The 14,444-nt window shown below is 37.3% G+C and overlaps 1 protein-coding gene and 1 long non-coding RNA gene across 3 annotated transcripts in view; one reads left to right on the top strand and one right to left on the bottom strand.

The window, feature by feature from the left end:
• The first annotated feature begins 94 nt into the window (after positions 1–94).
• Positions 95–14,444, top strand: part of LOC136820410 (transmembrane protein 39A-like) — a 36,734-nt gene continuing 22,384 nt past the window's right edge. The window contains exons 1-3 of one of the 2 annotated variants that reach the window (XM_067076594.1): positions 95–146; positions 13,606–13,765; positions 13,969–14,052. In XM_067076594.1, the coding sequence (XP_066932695.1) occupies positions 13,682–13,765; positions 13,969–14,052 (168 nt within the window). In that variant the 5' untranslated portion in view covers positions 95–146; positions 13,606–13,681. Of the gene's footprint in view, positions 147–198; positions 476–13,605; positions 13,766–13,968; positions 14,053–14,444 lie in introns of those variants that run through there. The other variant, XM_067076593.1, reaches the window with a different exon arrangement.
• LOC136820406 (uncharacterized) lies at positions 2,175–2,573 on the bottom strand. Its single transcript, XR_010848574.1, has 2 exons — positions 2,516–2,573; positions 2,175–2,204 (listed from the first exon to the last, which is right to left on the bottom strand). It is a non-coding gene; the product is annotated as an uncharacterized lncRNA (long non-coding RNA).

Raw genomic sequence — 14,444 nt, 5'->3', positions numbered from 1 at the left:
TCAAAAAGTTGAATAATATCAGCATACTTTTTAGACGGGGAGAGTTCGCAGATAATTCTCAAGAGAGAGCACAGCGATTTCCTTGCCTGGTCCTCCGTCCTGGTCACTTTCATTTCATGACATGAAGATCCATGCGAAGATTCTGAGTAAAGTTTTTTTATTTTTCTTTGAGACTTATTAAATTCTATCATTTATTTTAGTGCACTATATAAAAATTCAAAAAGTGATGCTGGTATTTTTTACCTGGGTTTGAACCTGACAAGTGAATACACAGTTTAGTGAGCCAAATGACTGAATTGCTGTCATTATTGCTGCTGATTATTTACCAAAATTGCACCTTTGCGTACCATATTCACTTGCTTTTAACTAAAAATCAGGTGCTGAAGCTATTAAAATCAAAACTACAGAAGTTCATGCCAGTGTTAAGAAAGCCTGGAAGTCACAAATCTGCTGCATTTAGGCAGACTTCTGAAAGGTATAAAACTTAATTTGTTTTTTTTAGGCCGCGGTCACAAATTATAAGTTGTGTTCGCATCCTCTGACCGACTCACTTTCTATCTTAAAAATCCAACCCTTTTCTAGTCGGAAAGTTGGAAAATTTGTTGGATTTTTTAGTGATATTATTCAAAGAAATTTTTAGATTCAGCGTAGCCAGCGTCGTTTTGATCATCAAGTGTTTTTAAAGGAATTATATATTCAGGCTGATGGAAATTAATGATATGTTTACCGTAATGACGATTTTCAGAATTCGATGCGGCCAAGTTTTCATTATTCATTATTCATTATTTTCCTAAAACATTTATGTTTTCGTTATTTTCCCATAAACATTATTTTTACCAGATTTTTCGTTTTTCCTTATAGATACACAATCTCCTCTTGTGTCTCCGGAACTCTCGTGTTTTTATTGATTCTTTTGGTTCCCGTTTGTACTAGCTTAAAGAGATAAATCTTTTTCTTCCCGCTAGAGAATTATATAATGTTATCTCCACAATATGACAAAATTAAATTCACACGGTAAAGACTACTAGAGGGCCGTTCAGGTTGTTAACAATCTAAAAAAGCTGCAGGCCGTTTGTTTTGATATCAACTTCGAAAATTTTTGTTCTCTGCTCAAGTGGGAGGAAAAATAATGACAACTTTTCGAGAAAATGGCAAATAATGACAACTTGATTTTTTGGGTGATAATTAAGATTTTACTTAGAAACTTTAATTCTCTTACCCCTGTCTCGGCCCCCCCTGATATGAGCAAGGGAACTATGTTGGCCACCCCTACTGAAAATTTCAGATCAAAACAAACAAGGAATTAATTCCTGTAACTCGAAGAAAATTGGAAAAAGCTGGTTTTTGACTGTTTCTGATCCTAAAGTGCTATTTTTTGGTAAAAGCTATGCAATTTATGTTTAGATTTCTAAAAAGCTTACCCATTCATTGTCAATATATTTTTTATTTGAAAGTAATCTCTTCATGGAATGAAAAGATATAGTCAAATCTTGTAGGGTCATTTTTCAAATAGATTTTGCCAAAATCGATTTTCGCATTTCGCCATTTTACCCTACGCTTCATTTGAATCAAATATAATATAATACATTATATTTCTTAGTTCAAAAATCAAAATTTCATTTTTCATTTGTGAAAAATGAGAAAAAAAGAACATAGAACATAGAATTACTATTACATACTAAAATGCCCCCGTCTTTTTCTCTCGTTTAGTTTCCGATCTCGGGACGTGCAAAACGCCCGTTCGTCAAATATCCACCCAATCATCTTAAATTCACTTTAATTGTCCTTTGACTTTCAAAAAATAGTATTTATATAAAAATTATGAATTTATATAATTACAAAAAACAAAAAGTTTGATACTTCATTAGTTTTATTATATTCAATAAATTCCTAGTTTCAATTTTCAATGGGTGTTTTTCTAGCACCTCGTTTATCGCGCAATTTTTGCGTCACACAAATATTCTCGGCCGCTTGTAATAATTATGCATTTCCAAATTTGGTTCTCCATTGTGAAGTCAGGATCTATGGTGACATCACCTAAGCATAAAAAAGAAAAGATTTCGTCAGTTTTATGCATGCATTAATTTGTGAGATATTCTATTCGCCGCGCGAGCGCTTTTCATAGACTAGTCAGTGTTGGGGCAGAAACAATGAAGGGTGACAAGAAGGCTGTGTTCGTAACACTTGATGTGAATGTGTTCAAACTAAAAGAGAAAAATTTGACTAAGTCTTACAAAATGTCTCTAAGTCTGAAAAGTATAAGTTTGAAAAATATAAGTCTGAAATCTAAGTCTAATTTGAAATTTATATGTCAGTACAAAGATTGATTTGAATATTTGAATTGAAAAATGAAATCTAAGAGTATATGTATAATTTGTATGTCTATGTTGAAAAAATGTAATAGAAAATAAAAATCCAAGATGGCCGACCTAAATCCTACAAGTGCATGACTAAGCAAAAAGAAAGCACCCAGGCAAAATGGCAAACAAAAGCAAAGACTGAAAAGCAAACTTACCAGCTAGCCTGGGTGTGAATGTTGTGAAATGTGAAATGATATTTGAGTTTGAATTTGAATTTGATGTTCACCCTTCAAGTGTCTCTTGTGAAATGAATTTAGCAGGTCTGAGAGTGACTCTGCAATTTATGCACTTTGATGTGTAAAATACAGACCAAAAATTTATAAATTACTTATGCAAAAATAAAGCAAAGTTGACTAAATAAATATTGATTTGATGAATAAATTAACATAAATTAACATAAAAATGGCCAAAAGGCACAAAAACTCCAAATGCAAAAAACAAGACAAAACACAGACCAGACTGAAAAAATGCCAAAAGGCAGGAAACTGAAAAGACCAAAAGAACATGAAACTGAAAACAAACAAAACTGCAGCTGATGCTGTAACACTCCCCCCACAAAAATATTGAATTGAAAAATATATTTGTATTTGAAAAAACAATTTATTTGAATTTTCCCATTGATCATAATTATATTCAAGTTGAACACTTGAAAAGTTCTTTAGATAGATCTAGTTCATCAACACAGTGAATTAATATCAGTGATCTCACAGATCTTGTAGTCAGACGTTTTACATTTTCAGATGAATTTTGGTATTCAACGACAACTTTTCGTATTTTGTCATCACGATCCACTTTCACTTCTTTGATAATCCCATATTGATACGTGGATGAAATGACGGAATCCTGTTTTGTGAACAGAACGATATCACCAGCCTTGACGTGCTTGTTTGAGTTGAACCATTTTGGTTGTTCAATAAGATTTGGAACATGCGACACTAGCCATGAGTCAAACCAAGCGTTGTAGATCTTTTGGTTCGATCGGATAATCTTGTCATAATCATTTTGAACAGATAAGGTACCACTTGGGCCACGATTGTTGTTTCGCCCAAGGATTAAGCGGTTGGGTGTTAGCAAGTCTCCCATTTCGAAGTTTCTTTTCACGTTTCGAACAGCTATTGGTGCATCATTAATGGAGTTTGTGAGGATGGCTGCCATTGTCTCCCACTGTATGATTGAAAGTCTTTCGTTGTGCATTGATTTTTCTAAGGATGATCTGACCTCACGAATTTTCCTCTCAACACGGCCATGATGATTATGACCACCAACTGGGCATGTTTCAAAGTTGATTCTTTGATCTTGATGAAGTTGGAATGCGATGTCAACAATGTCGAGTTTCATTGTCTCGCAGCCCTTGATGAGCTGACCTCCTTCGTCTGCCAGAAGTTTGTTAGGATATCCAACCTGACAGGAGAAACGTGTGAAGGCTTGCAAAAACGACGTAGTAGAGTAATCCTCCATTACTTTGATGTTAACAGCAGTTGTTGTTGCGCAACAGAATACAACCAGCCATATCTTTACGGTAGTGCGTTTGTGATGTTGCGAGTAGCTTGAAAATGGTCCTGCAAGATCCACTTGTGATATGTAAAATGCAGGTGCGATGATGAGGTTGTCTTGTGAAAGTGGTCCCATTTCCACAGCGATTGTCTTTTTGTTGATATAGCGACAGCGTGGACATGAAGAACGTATGAAGTTGACGAGTGATCTTCCTTCTAAGATGTATGCGGTCTTGAGGACTTCTCGCCAGTTGTTTCAACACCAGAATGTTTGACGGTGCTATTCCAGTGGATGTCGTTGATTATGCTGACAGCCAATGGTGAGTGTTTATCGATGATTGGCACACAAAATGACGTTGATGTAAGATCTTTCATGGTTGATGTCATTCTACCAGCAACTGTAATCGAGTCTTCTGGCAGTAAACGACCAATGTGATGAAGAATACCATCCTTTTCAATTGATATCTTGCCAACCTTTTGTTTGACGAAATGTTTGACCTCTTGAGTAGCCTTCTGAAAGAAATATCTCTCAGCTTGAGATATCTCCTCATTTGTAAGGATTATGTGTGGTTTAATTGAAGAATTGATCTTTGTTTTCCCTTTAGTGCGACAAAGTTTGATGAAACGTAACATTATTGCGAAGACACGCACAACTTTGGTGAAAGAATGGCGATTTGGGTCAACCACATAATTGGAGAACTTGTATTTTGTTGCGTTTTGTTGAGAAACTCATCAGTGATTAGTTGATTGTGATAGACAGAATGAGTTGAAGGAATCTTGGCTTCACGATTAGCTTGTTCCAATTCCACCTGACTGAGCCTTATTCTTTGGCGGTTAGTGCTGGGAATTCTGATACTTCTTGCGTCATCCACTGGAATCCATTGATCCACTGGGAGGATTGGTCAACATCGGTCATGGTTGTACACCTTCTTGTTCCAATGTCAGCGATCATGTTGTTTGATTGGACGTATTTCCATGATGTAATGTCTGTTAGTCGGTGAATCTCGTTTACACGGTTGCGGACCCACTGCTTGAGTTGTAGTGAAGTGTTGTTGATCCAGTAGAGGGTGATTTGCGAATCTGTGAACTTGGAAGCTCCAGTATGTGTTGAATGGAATGACTTTCTTACAACTTCACTTGTGTGGGTATTGATGATTGATGCATACAGTTCCCCTCTTGGTTGCGTATATCATCCGGTACAAGTAAGGAGCAGGCGAAGATCAATTGACAGGAGTAGTCGCCTTGTTTCGTTTGAATCGAGCATAGATAGATGAGCATGCTAGATCCTGGCTTGCATCACCAAAATCGAGAGTTGTGATGTCTAGATTAACTGCATCTGGTGGCACAATAGCACGGTTGAATTGATGGACTTGAGTTCTTGAATCATTTCGAAATGTGATGACCAAAGATGTCTGAGATCGTTGGGTAGAATATCATCCCAATCCATTTGCGTTTGACGAGAGTGTGGAGGTCCATTTTCAATGTTGCAGTAATCGGTTAGAAGTCCAGAGATGTCAAACACTTCAGATGCTTTTGAGACACATTGTCGACGCGTGAGATTGAGTGGTATTTCTTTGATTTCATGGGTTTCTTGCCTCGATATTTTTTTGCGAAGTTCAATTCTTGGATATCTAGGCTGATTTGATCTTCCAATGGATACCATTTGAGACCAGCCACTGATACGGTCTCACCATCAGCTGTTAGTTTGTCATGTGGTTGTTGATTTGAGAAGGTGAATCCTTTAGTGAAAATCCACCATGATTGACCACCAGTTCTAAGTTGTCGGCTAAGTGGTTGGCTTCTGACTGTGATTGATGACCGGTTATGCAGTCATCAACGTATACATCATCGGTTATGATCTTGTGAACTTCCGGGTACTGGTCTTTGAAAATTTTTGCAGTTTCACGAAGCGCATGCTCCGCCTGGTTCCCACTTGATTTCACGCCATAGATAAGGGTTTTATGACTTTCTCTTCGGGCGGTTTGTCTGGGTTGAGATTTTCTCCCACAGATAACGTTGGAGACACCAGTGAGTTTGATCGAGTTGTATGGTGTTATACATTTTAGCAACATCTGTGTGGATACCAACCTTGTGTCCCCTCCACCGCAGGAAAATTTCTAAGAGCTTATTCATGTTATTCCTTCTTTTGCAATGATGTCGTTGAGTGAGAAGCCACTTCCGGTCTTCATTGAAGCGTCGAACACAATACGGCACAGAGTTGACACTGAGTTCTCCTTCCATACTGCGCGCCATGGAATAAAGTTGTTGATATTGGTGTTTCGAAGTGTACGTTGTACATCTGGGCTGAGGTTTTTTAAATAATCCACGTAGCCAAGAGTTTGAAGTTTTTGCTCTGAGTTGAGGACATCTTCCTTGTCTTTGGAGTACTTTGATAGCCGTCTCAGTTGTTGGTTGTAGATCTGGAGTGCAATCTTTCTATTTGGAGAAAGATATAATGATGGGTCATGTAGAAGTGGTAAAAATGCAGTCGAATTTTGCTTGCAAACATCAACATTGATTGATTCATTGATAACATGTTGTTCAACTTCTTCTTGTACACTCATGACCTCGTCAGTTGTTGAAAGTTCTTACAGATTTACAGCCACGACAGTTGATACATCTGTATTGGAATTCGCTTCCAACGTCTTGTGATTGGTTGAAAAGTTCAGACTCTCTTCAATGGCTGAGTTTGATGTAATGAAGATGTCGGTATTCTTGTTTGGTGTATCCGAGCAGGTGAAGGTCAGGATTGACATGATATCCCAACTTAAACAGCTCGTGTTGATCATTGATGAATTTATTGGTGTTGAAATGGTGATCTTTGATGTTGTTGAAGACAGGGTGTGGACCACCAATAACGCCGGTTGATCCGTCTGGACTTTTGAAGCATGATCTGTAAATTGTCAGTCCTGATGGCATCTTGAATACCTCCTCCGGGAAGTATCTTGAATATTGATGCCAATCATAAAATCTGTATGACCACCAACTTGTTTTGGGACCAGAGGAAGATTGCATGGATCACCACCAGATTTGGCATAATCTTTACGAATGTCGTTGATGACTTCACCGTCCAATTTGTATGTCGGAAACTTCTGAGTGATTTGGTCCAAGCATGGTCCAACGAGAGTTGCATCTGTTCCATCAATGAGTGGAAGATCAATTTTGTAGGTGCCGTGCTTGCTTTGACTTGATATGCCACCAACGCCGCCCATTGTGATAGACCAGCATATTGTTGATTTGCTCGGTTGCCAAGTTTTTTGATTGCGTGATGACGTACAATGAAGTCGTAGCACCCAGAGTCAGAAATATGGTGAATTGTTTTCCATTGACAGAGATTGGTTGTAGCATGAAGATTGCTTCCGGGTCCTCATCGTTTGAGTCGTAGCAGAATGGAAGGTCAGCTTTATTTCTTTGGAGTAGGCTGGCACAGGTTGTCGGATGATGCATCTGGTTCTGTAATGTTCTAGGATGTCCAGGTTTTGTTGGTTCGTCTTATGTTCTTCACAAACGAGGATATGCTTCCTTGGCTTGAAAGTTGATGGTAAGGATGCTGGCATATGAACGTCTGTTGACATTGACCCTCTTTGTGTTTGCCTTGGTCACGTCGTGGCCCCGGGAAGAGACACTGGTAGCAGAGATTCTTCTGTTGCAAGGTTTTGAATCGCTCAGCTGGAGTCATTTCGACGAAAACTTTGCAGGAGAAATATGTACTAGCTTTGTTCCACTAGGACCATTGGTTTGTGTATGATCTGTTGCTCCACAGATGTAGCATGAAGATTGGTCAGGAAACGTGTTGTAAGTTGATCGACCTCCTTTACCACACTCCGCCTTTGGGTTTTTCGGTGTCAGGTTGTTTGTTTGATTTTTGGATGGCAGCTTTCTGTTGGTGAACTTTCATCTCTTTCTCCAGAAAATCAATCAGTTGTTTCCACTTGTACTTGCCGCTCTTTGGTTCTTCACAAGTAAGAGTAAGCCATCTCATCATTCGTTGATCACCAAGTTTTTCACACTGACTTGGTTCAGGCGTTACTGTAGTAAAGTTCATTTTCATATCATGAGTGGCTGCAAGTTGCATTAATCTCTCATAGAATTGGTTCTTTTGAAAGAAAGTCAATTGTTTTCATTGGATCTTTAGATTTGGTTTCAATACTGTACAACGATTGGAGCTTGTGTTGAAGTAAACTTGCCGGTCGCCGAATACGTTTTTAAGTCGACCCCAGATGTCTTGGATGTTATCGATGTTTCGAACGAGTGATAATGCTTGACCATCCAGATGATTGTTCTTTAGTAATTCAGCTTGCATTGATTGTGGTACAGAGTCCTCATACAGTTTCTTGAACTCTGCGATGAAGGTGTATATATCAATTGGAGAATCATAGCCGCTAAACGATTTGAGTTTGATGTTCAGTCGCCGCTTGTTGAAAGTTTCGAGTTTGTCAAGTTCTCTCGACTTGAGTTCGTTGTTAAGTTTCTTTTCATACTCCTCCTTTTTATCTTGCAGAGAGGAATATGATGATTTCAGTTCTTTGTATTTGTCCATCGGTGGACGTAAGTAAATAAGTTCTTGTAATTTATTGGAAATCTCCTTCAGTTTCTTTACTTTGTGGTTTCAAGAAGAGTCTTGCGTTGCTTTAAATCGACATTGCTGATAAGACTGACAGAGCATAACATCGAGGCAGTGAGAAAGTTTATAGAACGATCAATTTCGCTTACATGAAATCTGATTTCTGTTTGTCTGCATTGGTTTGTATCTCAGTGTTTACATCACTACTGTCTTTGAAGAATTTGTTAACTCGTCCAATATATTGAATGATATCACAACACAGCATGGTAAATGGTTTGGAGTATGATTTTTCATAATCATCCTTTGATAATTGTAGTTTGATCTTTCTATTGTTTTTTTTGTATTCGTACCAATGTTTCTAGCTTTGTAACGCATTCTTTCATCCTCTCAGGGTGTATCATATCGACCGGATTGTCATCAATGGTATCTGTGATATCCTCATGAAGTTGCGCCATTAGAAGAAAAAGTTCATTTGTACCTGTATTTGTTGTATCAGGTGGTGGAGTGTCACGTGGTTTGACATCCATTGGAGTTGGTTGAGGTGGGTCCACTCTGGTCCGAGGTGGAATGATCTCGGTGAGAGGTAGATCGCCATCAGTTGGAAGTGGTAGGTCGCCTTCAAATAGGGGCGGATCCGACATTGATGGAAGTGAATCTGTTGATTGAGGTGGAAGTAATTCCTTGGGTTGATTTGAAGTTGCTTGAAGTGGAGGTGTGGTCTCCTTTGGCTTTGATATTTTACGACCAGTTTTTGAGTACGAGTTGAAGTCGAATCTCCCCTTCGGTCGTGTTTGCATTGAGGTGTGATTGAACCCCTTGCTGTTTGAATGTTGGGGCAGAAACAATGAAGGGTGACAAGAAGGCTGTGTTCGTAACACTTGATGTGAATGTTCAAACTAAAAGAGAAAAATTTGACTAAGTCTTACAAAATGTCTCTAAGTCTGAAAAGTATAAGTTTGAAAAATATAAGTCTGAAATCTAAGTCTAATTTGAAATTTATATGTCAGTACAAAGATTGATTTGAATATTTGAATTGAAAAATGAAATCTAAGAGTATATGTATAATTTGTATGTCTATGTTGAAAAAATGTAATAGAAAAAAAATCCAAGATGGCCGACCTAAATCCTACAAGTGCATGACTAAGCAAAAAGAAAGCACCCAGGCAAAATGGCAAACAAAAGCAAAGACTGAAAAGCAAACTTACCAGCTAGCCTGGGTGTGAATGTTGTGAAATGTGAAATGATATTTATTTGAATTTGATGTTCACCCTTCAAGTGTCTCTTGTGAAATGAATTTAGCAGGTCTGAGAGTGACTCTGCAATTTATGCACTTTGATGTGTAAAATACAGACCAAAAATTTATAAATTACTTATGCAAAAATAAAGCAAAGTTGACTAAATAAATATTGATTTGATGAATAAATTAACAAAAATTAACATAAAAATGGCCAAAAGGCACAAAAACTCCAAATGCAAAAAACAAGACAAAACACAGACCAGACTGAAAAAATGTCAAAAGGCAGGAAACTGAAAAGACCAAAAGAACATGAAACTGAAAACAAACAAAACTGCAGCTGATGCTGTAACAGTCAGAAAGTTGGGTATTTCCAGTGAGTAAACGATTCTGACCAGTTCTGACAATTAACGAAATTGATGATGATGATTCTTTTTTGGTCAGAAAAATGTCTCGTATTGGGGGTTCTAGTCTTGACCCCTAAGCCTACGCAAGATTGAAGCGTTTGGGTAAACAAGACAAAACTCGAAAAAAGCTGGTGTTTTTGAAGCGCTTCCGTGCTTTGCTCTTTGTGACGCACTGTTGATGATTTAACTACAGGAATGTTTTTTATTTAATGTAGTTCAATTCTTTTGTTTACAGAAAGCCCCTTTTTAAAAAGCAACTTTGTGTATGTGACGTTTTGTTGAGGCTGTTCAGAGAATATTGAGAGAAAAGAGTAATGAAAAAGTGTATATATTTTCAGAGGAATGATATTTTATACGTGATTAGATTAGTTTTATCCCAATTTTATAGTTAGTTTGGACTGTTTTCCAAGTGAAGTTGATTAAGGATTCAGAAATTTACTTTTCTGTCCACCGTGCCTTGGTGCGGAGCAAGGGAGGACAAGGAAGGGAGAAAGTATCATTGTACAAGCTACCAGGGTGAAACACTGCACCAACCACCACAGAAGGTGGTTGCAAACTATAATTAGCGAGAAAACCCCGCCCAAAGCATGAAACTGTGCCACTAACATTTTGAGGATGATTGTTTCAAGAGAGATTTACAAGTTAGTATGGTAGTATGATTTATGTTGAGAATTGAAAATCCCATCATTTATTTTTCCAATGTCTGACCAGTCTGACAACTCTGACAACTCAGACAACTCTGTCTCAGTGACCCGGTGGTAATTAGTAAAGTGGGAGTCCTTTTCAATTTTTTTTCTGGTAAAAATTGTTTGTAGCTGTAAAGCTTAATTTTGGTTTATTTTTAACACAAACTCCTTGGGCTTGCACCGCATAGACTGCTGAAGGAAGACCAGTTAGTAAATTTCCGAAAATGTCCTCGTCAAGACACTTTTTGGGAAATGTTGCGAGTCAATAATGCACTGAAAGTTTCCCTGATCAAACTTTTCATTTAGAGCTGCAACTTCCTGACAACACAAACAATGAATTTCTCTCGTTTCGATTTGGCAGCCCTCAGACTCACACCAATCTAAACTCCCAATTTTATCTTCAGAACAAGTTTCATAGTCACTCTCGTCTTCGGATGAAGAAGTGCCACTCTTGCTTGTACTTGGTACTCATAGAGTTAGGGATTGAATGTCTTCAGCTTGTTAATGAGGTGATCAATATCTCTCTCGCTTACTCTATCTTCTCTCTCTCAGAATCTGCCTCGTTTCCACTGCTACTATATTCTTCGTAGCTTGAGTATATACCGCTTTCCGAGTCAGAATACATTTAGGCAAATATTCAAAAAAAATTATAGCACAAATTTATTAGGTTATTATAATTACACCACTCTTTACTTAAGTTTCTAGCAGAAATAACCACTTTTTCACTAAGTAAAAGGTTCATAATTCACTTCAGTAAACACAGCTGCAAGTTTTTAACAGCCTCTGTGACGTAAGCAAAAGGTCTCGTTTAAAGGCATACAAAAGCTGACAAAAGTGAGTAGCATTTTAAAGGAAACAAATAATCAATCATTTTAAAAGTTTATATCTCTGTGTGTCTTTTTAAAAGAAGAATCCAATAGAACAGATAATAAAAAAATAGAAATTTTTACCAAACCATTCCTTTAAGGTTTTTATCCGCAATTTTCAAAGATTTTTTGCGTTAAAAAGCGATACTCAACTGCTTTTGATTATGCAAAAAAATCACATTGCAGCTCGCACGCTCGATGATTCATGTTGCCTGAACAAACCTATGCCCAGAGCCGGTTTTCCGATGATTTAAGATGATGACAGACCGACCGACTCACATTTTGGGGCTGGAAATGACGCAAACATTACTTATTGGTGACCCAGGCCTTATTTCATAGTTCTTCTTTTGACTTTGTCAAAAGTATTATCAAAGTTTGACTAAAGTTTCTTGTATATAAGTGAGAAAGGTTCCACAAATTCTGGACGAAATTCAGAAATTTAGATATATACCGTGATGGCGTTGAAGAAGAATTAATTGTGAGCGTTGCTTTAATTACATCAGTCATGGCTTCTTCTTCATATCAGACGGTACTGTCAACTGCTCTAACTGGGGAATATCTGACAAAACATGGGACAACAATTCAGCCACCATTTCACCAAACCTCCAAAGTCATTTGATTTGATTTAATGAACGGCGTATTAAAATACACGATTTCTCTTTCGCACCGAGTAGGCTTTTAAATCAAAATATGAAAAAAATCTTAGTGAACACACGAAAATGTCTGGAACGAAGAAGAACAAATTAGTGGCAAAACAATGGTGGGTTAGACGTCATTCGCGAGGCAAGTTACGCACTCACTATTTGTTAATCGACTGATAGGCGGTTAGGCGACGGGTGTTCTCTAATTCTCCAATCAGCATCTGGTCATTTTGAATGAAAACAAAAAGTTAAAAAGGGCGCGTTATCAGTGAAAGATATTGTGACATGTTATGACAGAAAGTATGATTAATAAACTTGGTGGAGTTATCAAAACAAATTTGTTGTCAAAGAGATTTAACAGTAAGTGAAAATACAGACCAGAATATCAACAGTCCCATGTTTCTACTAATCGCCTCAAGTTAGAGGAGTTGACAGTACTAATCATTAAATTTGATTATCAAAGTAATCAAAAAAATTGCAAATATTTGATCACTTTCTTAACAACCCTTCAGACTCGATAACTGTTTGAGTACTTTGAAATGAGACAAAATGACACATTGCAAGCGTGCAGCAGCCAGAATATCAACCAACCAAATTTTGTCATTCAATTCCCAAGACGGCGCTTCAGTAATTACTGCAGCTATTCTGCCATTTTGTATATGTTTACCCTGGGTTTCCTCAAATAGTTTATATTGTGCATTCTGATTGGTCAGAGAAAACAAAAGTGGTTTTCGCACGGGAATCACGTCTTTTAATGGGATGAGCTGGAGTTTTTATAAGATACTTCACTAATTGGTCATTTGAAATAATAGAGATGACGCGTTCTTTAGAAAAAGCAATAAAATCCTTTGTCTCAAGATTCAACGATCAACCGAATCATCGAAAACCTTGTAAAAACTCCAGCTTGACCCCTTTTAATTGGGCAAAATAAAATTGGTTTCAGATTCTAACCCGCTGCTTCAGAAAACATGATCGAGAGTGATCGAAAGTATCTAGATCGCAGTATTTAGTCAAAAATGAGTGCGAATGGGGTACATTCCTCTGGAATGGTCGGCGCATATCAAAAACTCCTCTGGGGCCATTCTTAGATATTGTTAACCACAATTGGAGATAATCTATGCCAGAATTAACCCTCTCTATGGGTGTTATAAAATGGTGCATAGGTCGCAGCACTGATATACTATTTCCTGGTATACTTTAATAGGATAACATTTCCCAGGATTAATTATTGCGGATTTTGCAGATTTGGGCATAATTTAATTTTAATGGCTGGAGTCTGCTAAATGCCCTCTCCTTGGAAGGTCTAATGTCTTGTGGTGTGCTCTTTATACAATATAATTCTTCTTTGGGCTAGGAATGTTTTGAACAATCCATACTTGAAGTTTGTTATACCTGCACTGCACCACACTCCATCTCCTAACATCCCAACCATGAACCTCCTACAATTCGAAATCACCTTACTCACTTATCTTACCATGGCAATGGTCATCCAGTATGTCAACATATATAAAGCTGTAAGTATTGTTTCAAGTGAACTTTTATAATTATCAAATATGGTAGCTCTCAACAAGATTGTTTTGAAATGTTGATTAAGTTAGGGAGACTATTCATTTAGGTTTTCTGTACCCAAATAATTGTTATCAATAAAGGGATGCTCACTATGTCTATATTCTCTAATATTTTTGATTAATATTGTTATCATGTATTTTCCTTTTAGAATTTCTATGTGATGGATTACTATTTGGTGATGATCATATCACTAATCCTCCTCAGAAGAGTTTATTGGCTGCTACTCAAACAAGTAAGCTTTTTTTCATCATTTACACTAGCTTTTTGACCTATTTGAATACTGGGGCCCCCAATCGGTTTGTGCGATATCTTGATAGGGAATATTTTCTAGAGTGCTTGCATGATCAGAGGTCAAAAGTAGATCTTGATTTGATTTTTAACCATAATTTTCACTTTTTTCAAAGAGATGCATCATTATCCAAGTTTTTTGCAGTTGATGTTGTGATCAGATTTACCACTGGGGGAGCCTCAATACCCCATTACTGATGTAATTCACTGATTATGAAAACGAAATGCTATTGCCAACCCTACACAGTAAAATCCTGGACTCTTAAAATAAGAAAAAAAATCTCAAAATAAGAGCACTTCTCTTAAAATAAGAGAAACACACTTGGGAGACTTTTA

The sequence above is a fragment of the Clytia hemisphaerica genome, unplaced genomic scaffold (assembly GCF_902728285.1).
Source record: "Clytia hemisphaerica strain Z4C2 unplaced genomic scaffold, Clytia hemisphaerica genome assembly, whole genome shotgun sequence".
NCBI lineage: Eukaryota > Metazoa > Cnidaria > Hydrozoa > Leptothecata > Clytiidae > Clytia > Clytia hemisphaerica.
The sequence above is the reverse complement of the archived record's forward strand: the minus strand, read 5'-3'. Positions and strand labels throughout refer to the sequence as shown.